General features: G+C 48.0%; 1 protein-coding gene across 11 annotated transcripts in view; it reads right to left on the reverse strand.

Moving 5' to 3' along the window:
• The window catches only part of LOC119441840 (tyrosine-protein phosphatase non-receptor type 4), a 356,409-nt gene that overhangs the window by 104,888 nt on the left and 229,123 nt on the right, over positions 1-22,398 (reverse strand). For all 11 annotated transcript variants that reach the window (XM_037706473.2, XM_049661658.1, XM_049661657.1 and 8 more), the window contains 4 exons: positions 20,494-20,657; positions 19,815-19,883; positions 9,356-9,547; positions 8,611-8,692 (listed from right to left, as the gene is read on the reverse strand). In XM_037706473.2, the coding sequence (XP_037562401.1) occupies positions 8,611-8,692; positions 9,356-9,547; positions 19,815-19,883; positions 20,494-20,657 (507 nt within the window). The remainder of the gene's footprint in view (positions 1-8,610; positions 8,693-9,355; positions 9,548-19,814; positions 19,884-20,493; positions 20,658-22,398) is intronic.

Genomic DNA, 22,398 nt, shown 5'->3' on the forward strand with positions numbered 1-22,398 from the left:
TCTGTACCCGATAATTGCACTTTGACAGGGGCAACAGGAAATGTTCATATGCGATAAGCATACAATGGCAAAACTGTAAATGTGAAATATAAAACTAAAAGTCTAGAAATTGACACTAAAAAGGAAATAATTTAATAATACAAATGACACATATATATCCTCCGTGCAACAAATATACATCATCAAGAGCGCAAATCCTTTAATAAAGCAAACCTTTCTACGCCTAACCTATAACCTAAGCGTGATTTCCACACTATGGCACTTACCCCCAATGCGGGATTGGCCAAGCAGCGGGCGGTACATTTAAAAATAAAGAAGACATAACGAAATACAAGGCAATGTAAGAGTTGCCGCATTGCGTATATATCACGTGCACGCGAGAGCACTTGCACGCGCGCTAGTTTCCTTTACGCGAAAGGCGCAATAAATGAAACGGGCAAATTTATAGCATTTCATTCACCGCTTCACGAAAGCTTCGCTTCACATAGATTCCAAGATATGCGTTGGATCTGGACAATTTTTTTTGCGTGTTTTCATTTACAAACATTTTAGTATGCTTACGCCAAATCGCACGTAACGTGAACACTCGATCGACGCACCGTTGCGTTGCTTTCAACAGTAAATAGAGAAAGATGCAGCATAAAGGAAACCGGTAAAGGACAAACGAACGCGTCCGCGAACCACGAAGCAAATTGTCATAAATGCACGAAAAACTTGGCTCGAAGGCATATCTTCGCATAAAAGGGGAACAAAAATCATAAACGAGAGAATTGAACACCCCAAGTGGTCAGAGAGGTACACTGGCCTGTAATCTTTATTCTTTTTTTTTTTTTTTTTTTTGCTCGGAAAATCTCAAAGCCAGGAATGAAGCGGGGGGGGGGGGGGGGGGGGGGGGGGAGGTAAGTGAGATGGCACTCCAGTGAGCCGTGATGTCAGAGAGGGAAAGAGAGAGAGAGAGAGAGAGAGACCGAACACGCGTGAGAACGCCGGCGACCGACCGCAAGCGAACGGAAATGTCAGCCCACGGAGGCCCGTACGCGCACGTTCCGATTGCCGATAAAACGTGGGCGACGACGCAGAGACGCCTTTGCCAATCCGCCGCACGTCACTCGCAAGACCGGGGCCGCGAGCGTCCGCGGAGTATAGGCGTCGAAATCACGGCGCAGAATTTCATACTATAACTATACGCTTCGATGGCTTCCCTGCTTCTTCTCTACGACGCGCGTCACATTACCGCCTGTACTTTGTTGTTTTGCGCCGCCCCTCGGCTCGAGCATTGCCAAAGAGCGTTCGATGGATCTTGCGTCGTATAGCGGACCCGCAGCGGAGATTAAAAAAAAAAATTCGATTTAATACAGTGCTCTTCAAACATCCGAGCGGAGCAGATTGGCGCACGCACTAGAAGTTCGCGCATGACGCAACGGCTTCGGGAAAACGCGGTGGTGATGACATCCACTAAAAAAATGGCGAATAACCTTGTCACGTCGAGTGCGCGCGCGAAAAGACAAAATCGCTTAAGCGGAAGCAGCGATGATTGCACGGTGACCTTTCTGGTACGTTTGCTCTGGCCTATAAATCACCGTCATCATTCCGAGCTTCTCTTACAGGCGGTGGCTCCGTTTCAAATTTCCCAACTTGTCCCTCCTTCAACATATACCCTACTTCTTTCTTTAATTTGAAAGAAACGCAGTTTCTTCTTTCCTTAACTTGAAAGAAACGAAGTTTCCAAAATCCAATGGCGATCCGACTTCACTGGTGATGAGCGCGCGGTTGTTGCAACTGCCCGAGAGTCGCGCAATCGATGTAAAGTGAGTTGGCGTTGCTTGTTCAAACCGACACTTTTCCGTACACCGTCCTCGCCACGACTCCAGCGTGGTCATAGCGTCACAGCTCTCGAGTCGTGTCGAAATCACCGACATTCTGCCGCTTGCTTTATTTCCTTCCTCTTCCTCCTATAGATCGAATTCTGCTGACTCCGGGCAGATAACAAACTCTGATCATCCGAAGGGGACGATTTTGTTAATCATGACGATGAAAATCCAACAGAAAACGATGCCAAGGAACGCATAGGGGAAATTAGCTGTGGTTGAAATTTAAATGTAGAAAATAATCAAGAAAAGAGAACTGAAAGTGGACGAAAAGATAACGTGTCGCCGGTGGGAGCCGAACCCACAACCTGCGCATTACGCGTGCGTTGCACTACAAATTGTGCTACGGCGACGGCTGTTCATTAATTCATTCAATCATTAATTCATTCGAAATATCTTGCAGGCCCGAAGAATGGGAATTGGGTAAAAGGAGCTTAAAATTTTACATGGTATAGGGAGCATACAATTATAGAAATCATGAGAACATTTTGTTAACAATTATACAATGAAGAATCAAGTGCACGCAAAGTCGAAAATACTCAACCACGAAAAAGGAAAAAAAGAATGCGGACAGGAAGCAAAGCAAACAAGAAGTTAATTAAAGTAATAAATGCGTGTTCATGTGGTGGCGGAATTTTTTCATTGTTAGCTTCAGCTACCAGGACATCGGGAAGGTCGTTCCACAAGCGGAAGACACGTGGAAGGGCAGATTAACTTAAAAGCGTCTGTTTTAGCATAGATGGGCGTGAAAGAATGATGGTGATGCAATCTTCGTACACATATATTCTCTGTTGTAGATTAGTAATACAGTTCAAGTCATTTTTCGCTATAGTTTTCGTTTAATGACTTTCCATCGAGTGGTCTCCTGCATGTTTTTTCTCTCTATCTCTCTCGTTAGAAACAGAAATCTATCGAGACACAACGGCGTGGTTAGGTATAAGTCTTCCCGGCTATATACATATACATCATACATTTCATTTCTGCGGTCCATCAATAAAATACTTTATAATTATAACAGGGTTCTATCCTAATGTCCTGAGAATCGAATCGTTCGCTCCTTAGCGAATCAGCCAGCTTTGTGGAGGCAATATAACACTGCCTTGCCTTACGTCACGGGGGAAACGACGGAGACAGAAAAAAAAAAAAAAAACAAGAACAAGCAAGGGCCGTCCTCAGCCTCCCGTGGCGTGCACTATATGTTCATAACCTTATGAGTCACGGTGGGAGATCGCGCACCTCTAACCGTAAAATGAGCGGGTCCTCCCTTGGATTCGCGCAAACATTTCCGCTAGTCGCGCACCGTGCATGGAACGAGGTCAGGAAACGGCGAGTCCCACACGCCGCCGATATGACGCGAGGCAGAACGCGCGGCTGTGTGATCTCATGATAATAGGCTACTAAACTGCGCATGCGGGGCTGGTGCATCTCGAGTGAAGCAGACAGCGCGCCACACAGAATTATGTCAGCGCTGTCGATTCACTACTATAACGACGAGAAGCAGAACTTCAGTATGAATAAATTACACTTGTTACAGTGCACACACAAGCGCGGGCGGGCACAAATTATACCGAGCCTTTTGTTAAGCGGAGTTGCTGACTACTGACGAATACGACGGAAGGCTCAATTGAACGCACCATGGTTTCAGAGGCAGCATGCACACACGTATGTAGCGCAATGCGAATCCACTCTATTCGCAAGCGTTTACTACCACAGTACCGTGCAGCCGCGAATGCGCGCTTTCTTTTCTTTTTTATTTCCCCCTCACGGCCGGCGCCGCCGCGGACGCGAGCGCCGTGTGGTGGTGGTGCAAGAAACCCAGCGGCGCGCGTGCTCCGCTATGATTGGTTGGCCTATTCGGCAAGCGAACAGTGAATCCGTAGCCACGGTCACAAAACCCGGCGAGGTTCGCAAATGCTTCGCTTAAAGAAAAAGAAAAATACTCATACTGTGAGAAGAGACTTGATAGGCCGCAAAAGACGCAATAATGAAAGACGGGTGGCGCGGCTTCCTTGCAGTTCCCGCACCAGCTTGATGTGACGTCATAAGTTAAGATGGCGCCCTTCTTCTCGCGCCTAGTTCATTGTTTACCGGCAAATATGGGCGAACTTGCATTCTAAAAGAGACTATAAGACTGAACTTCGTAAGTTTCGAGAACTTCAACCGCGAGCTCAACGGCCCCAAAACAAGGAAATACTTTGAAATCTCTGACGTACCTGCGCTGAGGTTTCAGCGCCAAAATCAAGACGTGGAAGCTTTAGCACTCTTTCATTTGTTCTTTTTTTATTTACTGTTATTTCTTTTATTTAGGTACATATCGCAGTCCGCGGACGAGGCAGGTGGGCGTTCTTATAACAAACGAACTCGTACTACGAAATTAACGAAGATCAGGTTTTTGAAGGAATGCTCTCTTACGCCACCCACGCATTCAGAAATGCATCTTAGCTTGAAGCCCACGCTTTAGGTTGATCTAAATGACGCCTGTCGCGAACGTGCCGAAGGAAACGCTGTGAGCGTCATGGGTACGTTCACGCTAGGCGTCATTTAGATCAAGCCAAGCATGGGCTTCAAACTAAGATGCACTTCTGCTTGTGGGTGTTCGCCTTTCTCTGTGCCCTTTAAAGGGAACCCTCTAATGTGGGGTCAGCCACATTGCTCGCGCTATATATATATATATATATATATATATATATATATATATATATAGCTGCAAGTGCCGGCTGAAACTATGTAAATGCTCTGCCAGGCGCTGGCTCTGCACGAGTGTGCAGAGAGTTGCCAGCGCCACCAACCGCAAGTAGTCTGCTGCAATGGCCGGGCGAATGTACCCGCGACAAACAAAACTGAAAATTTCGCACGTGCTCCACGCTCATCTGTTCCTTCCGACAGGAGCGCGCACTGTATAGTTCCACACCCGTCGACACTCTAAACGGGTGCGTACGACGAGTCTGCGCCCGTCCACCGGCGAGATTCACGCCCACCGAAGCTGACCAGTGAAGTTGCAGCGCTGGAATTAAAAAAAAAAAAAAAAAAAAAAAAAATCTGGGACGCTCGTAAAAACGCGGACGACGCCCACGGTTTCGCATCACCGATTCCAGCGGTGCGTAAATAGGATTCATTCTACGGTGATATCTTGCCTTTATTATCATGTTTTTTTTTTTTTCTTCCTTCGTCACACAGACGAGCCCTCTTCAGAGATTAAGCGCAAACGCAGGCAGCACCGAGCGAACGCCCCCAATTACTGGCACTCAACGCAATTCGCCGTCGATCACGACGTATACTATGTAGCAGGCGCGGCGGCATACAGCGCGCAATGTGTCGCGAGTCCGCGCTCGTCCCACGTGGTGCGTTCACAGTGCGCGCGCGCGCGTCCGTCAAATAAACCCACGCGATCTGAGCCCCGCCTGCAGCAGCTGGCGGTCGACGCCTCGCGCGGGACGCCCACACGGATCGAGGGTTGGGCGCCGTAGGGGTCCCGACACAGCGATCCTCGACGATCTACTCGACAACACCCACACCCAATCCTTTTTTACGACCGGCGCAACGAAACGGCAGTATAGTGCAAAGGTCCAAATAGGAGGAGAATGAAGAGATGGCAGAGAGCAGCGTCTCGTGAACACACCATTAATACAAGCCGCGGGCTCAACCAACACCTAGGTGGTGTTGGCTCAACGACGTCGCCTTAATTGGCTCACCTACGCGCGTTAGCGTTGCGTATTATACTCAACAGCAAGAAACACGCTTTCTATGCGCCGCTGTTGGAAACACGCGAAGTGCGCTCGCGCGGTGCCCCACAATGTTTATGTTGGAAATTACCCCAAACTTACGACACGCCATTGGCGCTTGCTTTCATGGAAAACGCGATGCGACACGTTCTTTTCTTTCTTGGAAATTCTTGAAAAGTCTGACTGTATAGCAGCTGCACTTCCTCGAATGAGGCATATATATATATATATATATATATATATATATATATATATATATATATATATATATATATATATATTTTCCCCTCTCCGTAAGGCAATATTTGACCTCGATCACAATAATGATGGTCATAGAAAGGTACGACCAAGAGAGACAGAGAGAGAGAGAGAAAAAAAAAAATCCGCCTTCATTCCACCCTGTGAAAGTAGATGTACAGCGAAGCTAGTGCAGACTTAAGACGACATTACACAAGCACCACCACAACAAGCGACGTACGGTCACGCAGCCACGCACGTGTGCGAAAGTGCAGCATCGATCCTCATTATTCTAGGACGTGCGTCCACCAAGTGCAAGTGCATTATTGAAATAAAGTAATGTTCAACAGTAAATTGCATCACGATATGAGTCATGTACGACTTACACACAAGCTGCAGACATGATAGCTTCGGATTGTAATACGAATATACGAGAAAACATAATTCGGTCATGCGGAAACTGAAAGACAAAGCCCTCCAGCTGCCATTTGAGGCCCATCCTCATTCATGCTCATTCTTGTAGGCTCTCCACCTCGCGCAAGTGCGTTATTGAACTAATTGAATTTCTTTAAGTAAACTGTGCCACAAAATTTATAAAGTACAACTTACACGCAACCTAAAGAAATGTTAGCATCACATTGTAATTCGAATATACTTTTCTGTTACGCGCAAACTCGAACACGAACAAACCCTTTTTCCTGCTGCCGGTTTTTGGGTGAGCAGGCCACAAAAAATCCCAACCAACTAGAGGCTAACAACTTCGCTGTAAGAACATCGAGAAAGTATGCTCCACTTACCAGTAGCAAATATAAGTGAGTTCAGCCAAACCAGAGGTATCGTGGAACACAAACTACGCTTCATACATGAACCCAATGAAGACGGGTCATGTCGTTTGGCGCCCTTAGATGTTTAACGAAAAAATTATGGCCAAAAAGCAATGGTGTCAGTACCACTAAAACTTGCAATATGAATTTTGAATTCGCAAGTCCACTTCGCGTACCGCGGTGTCTAGACGCCTTGAAGTACAGTGCGATTCGCTACCGCGCTGTGTGGTCTCGAGAGGCCTGCACTCACGAGCCAGATGCCATCTTGACGGCGCGAATTGCCGTTCAGCTAAGACCCTATAATGCACCCAGGGGCCATAGCTATAATGTTCCACAGCGCTCAGCAAAGCAGAGACTGATCTCCTAACGAAGATGATTGAGCCCATTTCGATCAAGCCTATTGGCGCAGCCCCCCCAGCCCCCTTTTAAGATAATAAACTGCCCATACTGCCAGAAATGAGCCGGACTTTGGAGGGGAAAAAAAGACGAATCCACTGCACTTGCGCATTGGCTCCCTAAGTGCTGCACTGCAACATGTCCTGAGAAAGGTGAGTCAGCTCTCTGCTGCAGCTCATTATGCAATTAAATCGAGGGAAATGCGGGTTGCAACTCAATCGCATGCACAGACAGTGGGCGACACACATGCAACTTTTGCGCCAAGCTGCAAAACAAAATGGGTCAGGTTGAAAATTGAAGAGTGAAGTTTTTTGCACTGATCCACAGAATGAAAAAGAGCCTCGAACACGAGTGTGCGGAAGCAGAATAGGGGAAAAAAAAAAAGATGAAGAAGAAAAATGAGAAAAGAAAACGCTGGGAAATTGGGCTCGCAAAACCGTCACCGTATATATCTTTCCTTGATTTCTTCTTTCTATTTTCCTGGGGAAGGGGCACAATATTACGGATGAACACAGCAGTGGACGTTGAAAGGGTGAGGCTGGCTAGCATCTGGAAAAAAACATCCCCGGCAACATCCGAGTAGGAACTACCGCATTTACTCCTGTAAGGCCCGCATTCTTTTTTTCTGAGTTTTTTTTACTGGGTGCGGACGTCACACAAAGCAGCCTTATAGTAAGAGGCGAGCTTACGCCGTTTCGCTTAGTAAGGGCACACACAAACTTGGTAGGCGTTTGTGGTAGTTGCCGACTGATTGCCTATGGACCGAAGCACTGCTTCATGCACGTGGCCATCGTGATCTCTTGCTCGATAGTTGATGTGGTCTACTGGTACAAACAGTCGGCACGTCCGCGACCAAAGTTGCGGTTTGGTAGGTTTCGTTTGGTGCCGAACACGGTGAAGATAATATGCCATCGCGACGATGAAGGTGCAGTGGCGGCTAGCATCTTTACAATGGGTGCACACAAGCAATGCTCTGACCCTGTTGTCCTGGCAGGACAACTAGTGCTATCTAGTATTGGCTTGCAGAAATCAACCAGCGATTGATGGGTACGCGCGTGACGCTTAGTGAAATACAGACGCATGCATACATGCATAGACAGGATAGCGGGCCTTAAATGAACAAATACGGTATTTACACTCAGAAAAGCATAGGAGGATGCGACTTGCGAGAAACCCATCACGGCGCTCTTCCTATAGCGTGAATATCGTGCAAAAAAATGGACTGCCTGCTCCCGGGTCATGCGACGGCTGTGTGGGCCACAGTGGTGGCCAAAAAGGCGGGAAAGCGAATGAATTATCGCCAGAGAGTGTTCTTGGGTTTAAGGTCTCTGACTTGTGTTATTCTTGGAATGCGTCCCGGCGCCTGCCGCAACAGCTGCCACGCAAACATGAAGCGGGCAGCCTATTCCCAGAGCCACAACAAGTGCACTGGCACACATAGATGTGTGCATCATCCGCAATCCACACTGCAAGTGTAAACACTATATCGTGCACCTGTTGACAAACTTCCAATCATCCGCTGTGGAAGAATAACAAAAAAAAAAGAATGCATGCGACACTGACCATTATCAGCTCTGGAAGAGAGTCGTCATCAGCGTATCGGATCATTTTGGGAGGAATGGCAGGTGTAAATGCTTGGGCATCCCTGCGTACAGGACAAAGAGAGGAAGGCGGTGAGGAGAAGGACTGTTTTTGAACTAAGTCTCTTTGTTAGGTTTAGTTAACTGGCAAATGATCAAATGCGTTAGAAAAATCAGATAAGAATGTCTTAAATGCATTTCTTTCATTTTAAGACTAAATTATTCATGTTAGTTCATGTTAAAACACAACCTTTTTATTATCAGTGGTCAAGAGTTATATAAAAATTATAAAAAGGAAATGAGTCATCATGGGCTAGTTTCCTATTGCCACACGAGTTCCTAGTTCTGATTGGCCACCTTTGCAGTTGCCTTGCTATCAAATTTTTGTTGTAGCACGTCGATGTGCTAGCGATTCAGACCATTCATGCGTCCTGAGCACTCTCATTTTTTGCAGGTAGATGGGCTCGACAGATAAGTTCTATGCACAGGTTCCAAGATGCGTGTGGCTGATATAAATAACAAGCAAGTGAGTGGGCGGACATTTGATCCAATGCTCGACGTCCGCGCTTGCTGCTTTCGCCACCGCCGAGTGGTGGCATCAATCCTCTCTCAAACTTGTGTAATATATACTTATATTTTCCTCTATATGACAGCTTCCCTTTACGACCTCGTAAGCACTGTGTGCCCATTAGGGCGAGCAATTGTGGTATGGGCAGTGCAAAACTCACAGGGCACCGTCGACCCAGGCTTTGCGCGGCAGGTACTCGGGCCCGGAAATTTGTACTTTGTGGCTGAAGCTGTCGTAGGGGCGCACGTGTGCGCTGGACGTCCCGTTCATTCGGGGCAGGCTCTTGGACGGCTTGTCGCGGGCATCTGTGGGCGTCGGCACTGTCTGTCGGATGCAACGCTTGCTGGGGGACCTGCAGTAATTCCAACAGTAGGAAAGGACATCAACATACAATGAGTGAATCATGGCGTGTCATGAACTTGAATGACAGTCCGGGATGCATTTCAATATTTTCAATGCTGGTTAGCTACCTCCTTTATGTCAATGCCTTCAAAATAGGTTTGTTCAATTGCTTTCAAATTTTTAGTATTGAATGTCAAGCCACAGTTGGAAGACTTGACCACTGTCTTGAATGGCAGTACTAGATTTAAGAACTTAGGATAATTTCTTATTGAAATGAGAAGCCTAAGGTAAAATGTTGTTTAAACGCCTGTTAGAGCAGTTTGGTAGCAAAAGAATAACAGCATGAAAGGTTATGACATTTTCTAAGATGCATGAAACACATTAATACAAACCTTGTACTGCATGACCATGCCATAGTGGTGCTTTTACACAGAGAAATTACTTAAATTGTTTATCAATGTAGATTTGTTTCGTATGATAGTTTGTAGGTAATGTATTCTGCAGGCTAATAACCATGCGTGCCATTTTGAAATGGTCACTGTTGAACTTTACAAAGAAACAGATGTCTATTGGCTTAATCATCTCCGCTACAGCAGGTAGTTTCATGTGCTCGCCATCGTCGCAGAGGTCACCAATGCCACAAAACACAATACAAAAACATTTTATTGTATTTGAAAAGATTAGAGACGTTTACAGGAGAAGGTCACGGGTAAAAAGCTACTATTAAGAATGCTGTGACAAAAGCCCACAGTTCAAAAGCGATAAGCGGTAGCAACATTAAGCTGACAATGGTACAAAATAAAGAAGTATGTGTCAGCAACACAAGTATGTGATGCTATATAAACAAAGGTGATCAGGATAAGAAAATACAATGGCATCTTATCACTATGGTATATGTGTGAAACAAGCAACTAAGCCCTGCAGCACTTTTTACAACAAGCTTCAAATCAGATTGGTACATCCTTTGCCAAAAGTATATGAGCTGTTTCACCCCATCACCATATACATTCCGTTAATTCGACCCTGATGGGACCAACTAAACTGGTCGAATTATTCGCCGGGTCGAATTATACAAAGGACAGAAAAACGCCGAAGCATGCGGTTGATTCACTTGGCAAGATTCACCTTTAAAGTTAGCTTTGCCAAAATACAGCCGTGTGTGGGGTGAAGCATACTAAGCTGGGAAAGGTGCCACTGTTATGGGACATACATAGCACGTGTTCCTTAATTTCACATGCACATGCGCCGTATCAAGTCACAGTACCAGCACCGAGACGCCTAATAAGTTTACTGGCAGGCTTTCAGAGATTTAAATAGACTTGCGCTCTTTTGATGGCCCTAAACGTCCCCTAGACTTTAGGAATTGTTTATCTTACCGCCTTCCTTTTCGCTAGCTTTCCGAAAACACCAGATGGTTTTTCTTCGCTTCTCGGAGCCCGGCGCATGCTCGCGCATATAATTAAGGAACGCGTATTAGGCCTCGGGTCTCATATACGAGACATGCATGATGGCCGAAACGAGGGCTCAAATAGCCACAGAAACGTCAGTAACAGCTCCGAATGGCTGTCAGTATGCTTATTTAGCGTATGGGTGCTCGTGCTGTGACCGGAGACGGTGCGTGCATGCGTGTATAATTGAGAAACGCATGTATGTCCCATGACAACGGCCCCTTTCTTTTCTTGGTACGCTTCACCGCACAACACCGCTGTATTACGGCGAAGCTGACCAGCCAAGCTCGAATTATCCGGCGAAAGCCAATTTTCAGATCGAAATAACGGAGTTTTGGGACCCATTGAAATGTATGCATTACATTAAGCGGAAGAAATAGAGCTGGGCAGGTCATGTAATGCGTAGGATGGATAACCGGTGGACCATTAGAGTCACAGAATGGCTACCAGGAGAAGGGAAGCGCAGTCGAGGATGGCAGAAAACTAGGTGGGGTGATGAAGTTAGGAAATTTGCAGGCGCTAGTTGGAATCATCTAGCGCAAGACAGGGGTAAGTGGAGATCGCAGGGAGAGGCCTTCGTCCTGCAGTGGACATGAATAGGCTGATGATGATAAAGATGAAACGTATGGGCGCCTGCAGAGACCATAAGTCTGAATCGAATTAATAAAAAAAAAAAAAAAAGAGTTAACCAGAGTCGTATTAAAATAAGTCTAACTTTAACCACACTGCACCACACCACACCTTCGGCTATGTGGTGCAGTAGCTGTGGCGTTCCTGACGTTCATTACCTCTGGATGGAGAGTACAAAAGTTATTTTCATTCCGCACGGCATTGGAACTTTCGGCATATTGCAGAAGCTCCCTAAACAGCCTGTAGTCAGCCTGTCGTCACAATCGCAGGCAACGTAGACCATATACTTTCGACTATCAATTAAGTGTTAGCTGTTGGCTAAAAGGGCCCTGCAACACGTCTTGGAACAGGATACAGTACAAGTTGCCCATTTGTTAGATTATGCTACCATGAACAACTGAAACAAATATTACTAGCACAACTGCTGCTATGCACTTACATTGTTACTTTAAACACTTTAAGATAGCCTCAGCCTGTGGTTTACTCAGATCACTGCCATCCTTTGTGCAAGTCTGTGACAATGTGGGGTCAAGATTCCTATCAGCCAGATTCCTTTGGTGGTCGAGAAATATCAGTGCTCGCTTGCTCTGAGGTCAAAACACTAAGAAGTTCTGGCTGTGGACATGTGAAAATGTGAAAATGTGACAACATGGGTGAAGTCTGGGAAGAAACTTGCAAAGAAAGAAGATGAAAAAGACCAAATGAAGCCCTATACAACCATAGAATGTTGCATGGACTGGTAAGTATGGGGAAATAGCGTGGCATTGGCATATTTTTTTTCCTGCATCGGAGTCCACACCGGAGAAATATTTGCCCTGAAACCCAAAGACAAAGTGAGACCGAAGGTATCTATAACTATAAGGAAAAGTACAGCCCTGTAGAACACTCCTCTTAGCTCGTACAATGAAAAACTGGCAAGTGGGTACAGCCTGCTATTGGATCTGGTAGGCGTTGGTTGCGGGATTTGGGTGATGTTGAGGACGGACTTGGGGAAATAAAGGTTTATTTACATTATTTACAGTGATAATACAACGTAATGAACAGTCATAAAGTGATCGACAGCTGGCAGCAAACCGGATGCTGCGGCCCGTGGCAAGAAGAGGAATGTCCCTCTCCTCGATTTGTCGCTCTTTTAATCCCTTCAGTCTATCGGGGTCTCTCAGGGTCACGTCCTTTTCAGCCAATCATCGAGCCAGCTCAGGTGTTGTCATTTTCCTCCCATGGTATTGGCCCGCGAAATTTCCGCCATATTCGGCCAATGGGGACGCTCCAAGGGCTCCATTGTCCGATGGTTGATTTGCTTCCGGCGTTGCCTCCTCGCCTGGAAGCGCTCAGCTGGAGGAGACGAGTTGTTCTCGAACGACCTTCCAGAGCTGCAAAACCCCTTTGCTCGGGACCAAGGTCAACTACCTGGAACCGTGCCAGCCTCTCGTTGCACTTTCGGAAAGAGTCAAGCAGGGGGAGAGACAATAGCTCGACGTGCGGCGCATGAGGTGGGGGTGGCCAACCTGTCTGATGGGTCCGGTAACGTGGTTGATGCGCACCGGCGCACCATAATTGGAATGCGACGGTGCTTTGATGTGGTAGAGGAACTTGAGCGATGCCAGTAAAAGGGTTTTTTTCTATTCGCTGCGAAAAGGTTTACACGAGATGATAGATGGACCAATGCTTGAAAACGAAGAGCTGAAGTGACATTGAAAATACACATGGAAAAATAGCACACATTCCCATTTGCCCCCTCATTGCACGGCATGTTTTGCAACACAACACTGAATGAAGTCCAGATAGCTTGTATCTATTCCTACTGATTTATCAATAAAGATTGATTGATTGATTGAAATTAAAATTATCTTTGAATGCTGTTTTCAAGTTACAGGTGAAATTGCCTAAGCTCTATGTACAACTAAAAATCAGGATATGGGCACCAGTCAACCTGCCATTTCACTCACAGAGAAAGAAGTAGAGCTCTTAGATAAGCTGTACAAACTGTTTTATTGAGCACTGGTGACACTCTTGTAGGCTGTTGTTTCATTAGCACCATGTGGTAGATGTTTGTGCATGCATTGTTGCTTTGTAGTGTCATCTCTAGTTATGAATCGGTGCCCTGTCTTTCACCTTTCTTTCGTTCTGCTCTTGAATTGTCTGAAGCGGAGCTTTGTGATGATGAACCTGAACCAGCTTGCTGAACTTTCAGCTCTATTGCACTGCGGTGAAACCTTTAAAATGGTATGCAGAGGCATTTGATGACTGTGACAAAGTGGCGTAATTTCCCTGCACGGTGACTTCAAAGAGTTCGGACCTTCAACAAGTCGGCAAAGATACCACACACGCTAATTAGCTCTTTTAAGAAGCAGACTAAAGCTGCTCACAGCACAGCCAACTCAGTGGCCGCTGCAAAAGTCCTTTGGCTAACCTGCGATGGGATTGTAGTGCCTGTCAATGAAACCCGGATGCCAATGGCAGATGACTCAGATCTTGATGAGGTTCAGTAGCCTGATAATGACACCAAGTTTTATTTTAATTTATATGCATTACATGGTCCAAATGGAATTTGTAGTCAAGGTGTATTAGAAGAGTAATGTCACTAAGCTTGCCTATGCAGCATTAGTGTTGCAAAAGCTAGATGTCGTGTGACAATTATGGTTGTTGGGAGTATGCTTAATAAAATACTGAAATGTATGACAGTCTCTTCGAAATATATACAATGTATACAGACAGGTAGAATTTTTGGCAACGAACTGTGAATTCAGCAGAGCATTATTATGTAGCTTAGATATAGTGCAGTGTAGCTTAACATGTACACTAAATGTACAGGATGCATGAGCCGAGGAGGCTGGTCTCTTGGTATGTCAATAGGGGGCAAGACCATATAGTAGGGCAACCCCAATATATTCCAGGAGGCATCTCTGTGGTTGAAATACTGTCCAAATAACTGTTTGTAGGGAGCATTAGAAATAAAAACATTATGCTTTCTTCTTTACAATACTCTGTGCAATCCCTCAACATCAGAAAAACAGAATCCACAAACACTTGCACTAATTTACAGCAGTACTTTTGCAGCATGGTTTTAAAGCGAAGTTTTATTTGCCTACCCTCTAGGGTTTGCCCACCCACTTGTGTGCTGCTTCCTTGTGGCATTCCACTATAGGTATCAATTTCCTTGACTGAAAGCAACCTGGGTGAAAATTGCCTGTTTTCCCCCTGAGTTCTCCAGAATTGACTTAATTCACCGAAAATTTTCGGTTTTTCCCTGATGGTACACATCCTGACAGGATGACAGAATGAATGAACAGTGTTTGAGAGATATATGGGAAATGCACTTAAACATCCACTACCAGCTCCTTATAGACACTCAACTTATGAAGAGCGAGCGCATCCTGTAGAAAAGACTTGAAAATAATCTGTAGGATGTTTCAGGATTTGATTTTGGTCTGTAGGAGGGACGTGACGGCGGCTGTACGAGCCGTGCCGTCGTCCCTGGTCAGAAGGGCGAAGGCGGCGAGCCGAGCGACGGGGCTGCGACGACCAGCGTGGCTGGCTTTTGGAACGACACTGCGCGTGCCGAGCTTGCGCCTCGAGCACGCGCTGCGCTTCTTTATTTTTCTCTTTCTTTGATAGCCGGCGCCAAGGCACCGGCTGAGAGCGCCGAACAAAGCGCTCCGCGCTGTGGCGTCGGTGGGCGCTACAGGGCCCCCCGCCCAGACGGAACGTCGAAATGGCGAGCCAGTTGAGTCCTGATTGAAAAGTGTCCATGGCCAGTCCGAGTCGTCAACGTGAAGGCATCGGGTCGCCACCACCACTCAGGCGGGCGGCACCGGGTGCTCCTCAACGGGCGAGGGACTCGCGGAACGGACGCTGTTGGCAGGAGTGCGTCTACCCGCTGATTTGACGGACTCCACATGTCTCTGGAAGAATGAGGAAGGGGGAGGCTTGTAAGGCGAAGGGTGCGTCGACGGTGCCAGCGCACGCGTTGCCGGAGGCGTATCACAGACCGCACCTGTGCATGACTTGTAGGATGCGTGCACGAGTAATGGAGTCGAAGCCCTGGACAGGCCACGACGCGTGCCTTGCAGGTGGACGTGGCGCAACCTGTCGGGAGGCGAACACGATCCGGCAGAGCTAACGATGGGGTGCATCGCGAGTAAGCCACGAGCTGGCCAGGCAAAAGTGGGTCAAGGTCCGCAGGAATGTCCGGTGGTTCCATCGGTCCATCGCAAAAGCCGGAAGCGGGTCGAAGCCGTGAGGCGCTCAGCGACGAGGCGCGAACGTCCGTCGAGGCAGCACAGGTGAAGACCCGGGTGGGCTGGGTAGGTGGAATGACCTGTACCAACTGCGCTGACCGCTGGAGAGATGGACCGTTCGATGTCGGGTGTCGCAGAAGGTCGTGACCCGTGTCCGCGGTGGTGGTAGCCGGCAGAGTCGGAGGCAGTGGGATCGGCGCGGTACCGAGCTCGCGCGCCGCCTCGGAGACCGGCTCAGCAGACCGCGTGGAAGGGTCGGGTGCCGTTGTTGCAGGAGCGATGGCGTTGGAGACAGACCCAATGGCATGCGGCACGGTAGCCGGCGTTGGGTCGGTGATGTCTCCACTGTCGCCTGCCATCGTTGCGGGCGAGAAAGGCGATGACGTGGCCGGTGTCACGGTCGTGACGATACCCTCGGCGACAACATTGTGCGCGTACTCGCACGAAAGAGACCCCTGGAGAGAGCCGGAGGCCGGGGACTGTGCGGTAGCGCATTGGATGGTCGCCGAGACGGTATCGGGGCAAGTCGAGGGAGGAAGGCTTGCCTGATGGTGGCTAACGGGCGCAGGAGCGGACGCGTCTGGTGCTGGCGGTGAGGGTGCCGGCAGAGATGACTCGCGCGCCGCACGGTCTACCTCTGGAAGAGGGTGGTAGACAGCACCGAAGAAGTCGAGCACGCGCTGCCGCAGTTCGTCGTACGGGCGCGGGCCAGGCGATGGAACGCCGAGGTGGAGCTGGAGAGCAAGCGGCAGGACGTCAAGGAGTACTGCGTACTTGAACTCCTGAATCCAGATGTGGTTAAGCTCCAGAGCAGCCTCGAATTGGGCGAACCAGACGCCGACGTAGCTGGACGAGAATGGCGGCAGTGGCGGGTCGAACTGGGGCTCCGGCCAGTGAGCCATGGCAGCGTGTCGCTCGGGAAAAGGCGCGCTCTCCCGGGTCACCAATGTAGGAGGGACGTGACGGCGGCTGTACGAGCCGTGCCGTCGTCCCTGGTCAGAAGGGCGAAGGCGGCGAGCCGAGCGACGGGGCTGCGACGACCAGCGTGGCTGGCTTTTGGAACGACACTGCGCGTGCCGAGCTTGCGCCTCGAGCACGCGCTGCGCTTCTTTATTTTTCTCTTTCTTTGATAGCCGGCGCCAAGGCACCGGCTGAGAGCGCCGAACAAAGCGCTCCGCGCTGTGGCGTCGGTGGGCGCTACAGGTCCTTCATGATTAGCAATAGTAGAATTTCTATGCTTACAAGGCTGATGAAAAAAAAAAAAGAATGCAAGGGTTGAAAGTTTGAAGTTGGCACTTTCTATAGTTGCCCTTTAAAGTGTAGGCATTGAGAGCAATCACGCCAAAGGAATTCATCTCACTATCAAATGTACCATAATTCCTAATAAGTCACTGCCCACATCAGGCAGCTATACTCAAAAGCAATGCTAATGTTGCACACTAAACCCACAATACACTGTGTAAGGTCTCAATGCACCAATAGTACCTATACAGTAAAACCTTGATAATTCGATTTTGGTTTATTAATTCAGTTCATTCGTAGAATTTGCACAGTCCCGTAATTTGCAATGTGAATTATACTGAATAATTTGAAAAGCCCACACATCCATCCGGATAATTCATAGTTTCTTGTAGTGCCTCCAAGAACTGGAATGCTGCAACACGCTTCTGGCTTCGCATATCATGGAAGCAGTGTCAATAGTATTGTGGCCATGACGTGCTTATGGCTCCTGCAATTGCTGTCATCCAGGAACGCTGATTGCTTCTGGTGCTTGCAGTACATTTATGCATGACCTTAGGGATCAGATCTGAAAGAACTATCACTGGGACTGCGATTCAGATGCCAAATTCCGCGATGTGGGCAATGATAATCTGTACAGCTGTGTAAAGTGCTTACATTGTGCGGCGGTGCGCGTTAATTTGCGCCCGCTACAAAAACTTGCTTTGCTTTTTCATTTCTGGTTTTTCCCATGTAAATGCCAGCTGTGTAGCATGTGTCATCATGCTTGTACACAGATGGTGATGGAATAGGCTGACTAGGCTTCGCCGGCTGCTTGAACATGTAAGGAGACACGCAGGCACTTTACGCTAACATGGTAGATGCAGTTACAACAGGGTGCTAGTAGGCGATAGCAGGGACGATAATGAACCCACTCGTGTGATGGCTTTAGTGACGATTTTTGAGTCTCTAAATGTCATTCGCAGCTTTGCTGAGTGTATCGAAGGTGACTGAGAGTCTGCGCATGATTACCAGGCTAGAGATCATGGGCGGTATTCGTGGGCGATCACTTTCAGAGATAGTTTCACTTCTGCAATATTTTGAGAGGTGGATGCAGCTGCGTATACAACCGACAGTGTTTCTGGCACTCTGCCAGGCTCATTATCTTTGCACAGTGCCAAAAACGCTATCAGCCATATAGTTCAACGCATGCAGCGCTGATTCTCGCAGATTCTTGTGAAAGTGAAACTATCCTCAAAAATTATCGCCCAAGAATACCGCCTTATGATCCTCGATGCAGCGAACAACTATACCAAGCAATCCTGCATCAATAATAACTTCGAGTAGTCCTGCTACACGGAAAACAAACGTTACATGCTTGTGTCGTGCTGTTTCTCCCTTCCTTTTCTAGGGTTCTTTTCTTCCTTTCATGTAGTTAAAAAATCTGCTTAAGGCTACGTTCACACTTGGGAAGCAGCAAGCGGGCGGAAAGGCCAAAGCGGCCGGAAAATCTTTTCCGCGCATGTCCAAGTTGTTCACATTTGTTTTGCTACCGCCGCGGCCGCCGCTGCCGCTTTCGCCCACATCCATCTAGTCTGAGTACGTTTGTCGGCGTGGTGGCGCTCATTATCGCACCTTTTCGAGCGGTATGTTCATTCACTGAACCATCCGTCATCAAAAGTTCATTTCGCGCAACTTCGCGTGTAATCTGCGACCTTCGGTAAATTCCACGTTGGCGTTCCGTAATTCTCCTCACACAGGCACGGTAGCACTAGGTCACAGGTTGGTGCCTAGGCGTGATTATATTTCTTTAATAGCTTTTATTACAGGTTGCAATAACATTTTATCACTTCGTATTATCGGCAGCGCGTCCAGTACACCAAAGCTGAAACCCGGGCTGGCCCTTGTGTTGGGGCTCGCCAAAGCCTGCGGGTCCTACGTGAGACCTGAGACCTATGCTCCCAATCTATTGTCGCGACGAGAAAAGCACCGCGCAACGAAAAAAGAGCCCTGCGACTTCTGCAACATACCGCGCCCGTGCGAAAAGAATTGCGGAGGGCCAACGAAGGATCTGCCCAACTTTTTTCTGCCATGGAAGTGGGAGAAGATATTGTTTTTTATACTTCTACCTACTTGTTTCCTAGAAATGGACAATGAATAAACGGAAGGAGCGCGGACACCTGGGAAGCGGCGGTGTTGGGTTCGCCCGGCTTTGCAAAAGCGCGAGAAGTTGGGTCACGCCAAGGCTTCGTTGCCGAGCCTCCGGTCGCGCGACGTTGAATACCATCGCGAGTATTGCTGAGACGTTTTAGTACCACTCTTGAAGAGCAAGTGGTGGATCTAGGTCGCGTCGAGCACCATCGCAGCCTACACTTTTGGTGCCATGTAAAATTTTATGACTGGATGTTTACATGCTAGTGGAGCTTCCAGTCGAGCGGAACGACTTTCCGCTGCGTTTCCGCCTCGCCATGGCGAAAAAATCGGTCCGAGACCGATTTTGCTCGCCGTCTGGTTTTCCGCCCGCTTTGCCGCCTAGGCGGGCGGATTTTTCGAAGTTTTTGCCGCTTCCGCCTGCTTCGAGACCAAGTGTGAACATAGCCTTAGTTGAAGATTTTACATGGTTTGGCAGACTTTGAATTAACAAGGTTTTACAGTATTTCAAATAAGCACTAACTCATTTTTCAACAGCTCTCAGAGTGAAGCTATTTCACAAAGATATGACATGAGAAGGGACTAGTACCTGAGAAAAGGCCGGTCATCTAGGCCCCTCTTCTTCATGTCTTCAAGTGTCTGGTATTCTGTTCGGCCACTAGAAAGGGAGAGAAAGGGATGAAGTCATGGTATGAGCTGTAGCGCTTCGGTAGGCACTTATGTGCCTACATGTATCTCGTAGTAAACCTGCGATGACCCCATGATTACAAACGAAGAGGCAAGGCAGAGAGGTTAAATGTGGTAAACAACTTTTAATATTTATGGCAGAGCCAGACATGCTGAAGGGTAAACTGCGCAGGAGTGTCAATGTGAAAACAAGCATCTAATCTGCAAACAATTACAAAAGATGTGCAAGTGTGAATGTCACATGCTGATTTATATGTTATATCCCTCCTGCTTTGAGGAATGCTTCTCAAAATGTTAATCCAACACAAAAATGAAGGCGCCCAACAACCTTATTTAGTAACACGTGTTCCCTGCATAGGTCTTATGCCCACCCGGAAACATGCCTGCCCACAACAACCTTCACAGTCATAACACTTGTACAGCCTTTTGAAGACCACTTTCAATGCCACAACATTTAAAAATATTTTCAAGGACAACAACAAACCAAAGCTCAGTACTGTTGAGATTCGAACACAAAAATGTTGACGATGTGTCACCAGCTTTGTAACATCAACTATAAACGCTCGTCAGCGCTCACATACCTGTATCTGAACTTGGAACCGAGGCTGAAGAGAAACCGCTTGGTGGTTGGACGGGGCAAGTTCAGGCGAAAGAAGGTGTGGTGCTCCACACACGACTTCCACAGGTTCTTGCATGACCGGTAGCTCAGCATGTTGAAGCCGAGGAGATTGTCGTAGCTTTCAGTCTGCGTGACAAAAGATGTAGCAAGAAAAGCACTCAATATTTTTTCATGTTGTAGTGATGGTGAATAAGTAGACGGTGCATACTTGTGCCAAGAAAAACAAGTACCACTCAAAGCACAATGATAACACCGAGCACAGTCTTGCGATTTAAATGCGATTGTGAAATGTGATCTACAGGGCAAGTGCGCCGACTAGTTATACATGACTTATACAGTTAAACCTGGATATAACGAAATTGACAAATTCCCGAAAAAGCTTCGTTATAAAGAGGATTTCGTTATATGCAGGTTCGGCACGAAAATTCGAAAAATAGAACGTTTACCGTATTTACTCGATTCTAACGCGCCCTCAATTGTAATGCGCACCCGTTTTCGTCGAAGCACTCATCCTTGGAATGTCACACCAGGTAACGGATGCGTGGACGTGTGTTGTTTCGCACAAGCGTGAGGCATCGGAAACGAAGAGCGAGCGTCACGATGGCGTCGTAGCGTCGTATAGTGTTACAGTAGAACCTCGCTGTTACGTTCCCGGGGGCTGCGTTTTCCCGGCTGTTACGTCGTTTTCGACCGGTCCCGGCACACCTCCCTTAGAACTCAATGCATTGGTAACCCCGCTGTTGCGTAGCAACTGTGGGACCGTTCCCGCATCATACGTTGCGAACTGCCACCCCGCGCCGGCCCGAGCGGCCATTTTGACTTTTCATGTCGCTTGGCTTGGTGGCTTGACAATGGCATTGGCAGCCCAAAGTGCCGGGGAAGACAACTATGACGTATTTTCGGTTTCCGCCAGCAAAAGTATGGCCCTTGAGATCCGTATTTGCTATATAAAGATGATGTCCATGATGCGTTGTGGCCCTAAAATTGGTTTTGGCTCATAGATGTCCTGTGTAAAGTCCAAGGGCAATAACGCAGTCGCCGCGCGCCGTATGAAACGTGCGAGGGGAGCCGACGACTGCGTCACGCGCACAGGAAAAGCAGGGAGGAAGCACGCCTTCTTCTGTTGCGATCGAGGCACCGGCGCGGGAGCGAAGGGGGAGGGATAGCGGGGCGGCGTTGTACTGTACTCTGGCATAGTGCGCGGCGGGGGCGGTCGCGCGGGCCTCATCTTGAAAGCGATCTGAGTTGGGGCAGAGTCTAGCAGTGTAGGTGCATCGGCGGCTCGTAGCTTTCTGCGTGCTGTGTGTTCTCGGCGCTCAGTTTGCGTTGAAGCGATAGGCTACAGCACGAAGGTCACTTCGCTCGCTTCTCCAGCGGCGCTTCCACATTCCGCCAGCGTGTGTCCGCGCTCATCGAGTGTGATGTGTCACAGCGTGTACCAGCGCGTCGGCAACATCAACTGGAAAAGGAGAGAGTGCCAGCTTGGCGGGCTAGGCCAGCTGCAGCAAGCGGCAGGATCAGGTTTGAATGAAGGGAGGGGGAAAGGTCACGCCCGCGGCGGCAATATTGCTGGGTCGAAGGATGCAGGCCCGCCTCGCACACGCATGCACGCACACGTGCGCTCGCTTCGCATTCCGTTGTGGTGGAGAAGGTGCTTCCGGTTGCTGCTCGCGCAAAAATGACAAAATTTGGGGCGAAATCTCTTGGTTGTCGGAGGGGAAAATTCGTTATATAGAGAGGGTCTCCCGCTGCCACTTCGTTACGTAGAGGTCTCAAATACACGTGCTTCTATGGAGTAACGGCGGGGAATAGAAAAACTTTGTTATATCCAGGAATTTGTTATATGGAGGTTCGTTATAAGCAGGTT

Source organism: Dermacentor silvarum, chromosome 2 (assembly GCF_013339745.2).
Source record: "Dermacentor silvarum isolate Dsil-2018 chromosome 2, BIME_Dsil_1.4, whole genome shotgun sequence".
NCBI lineage: Eukaryota > Metazoa > Arthropoda > Arachnida > Ixodida > Ixodidae > Dermacentor > Dermacentor silvarum.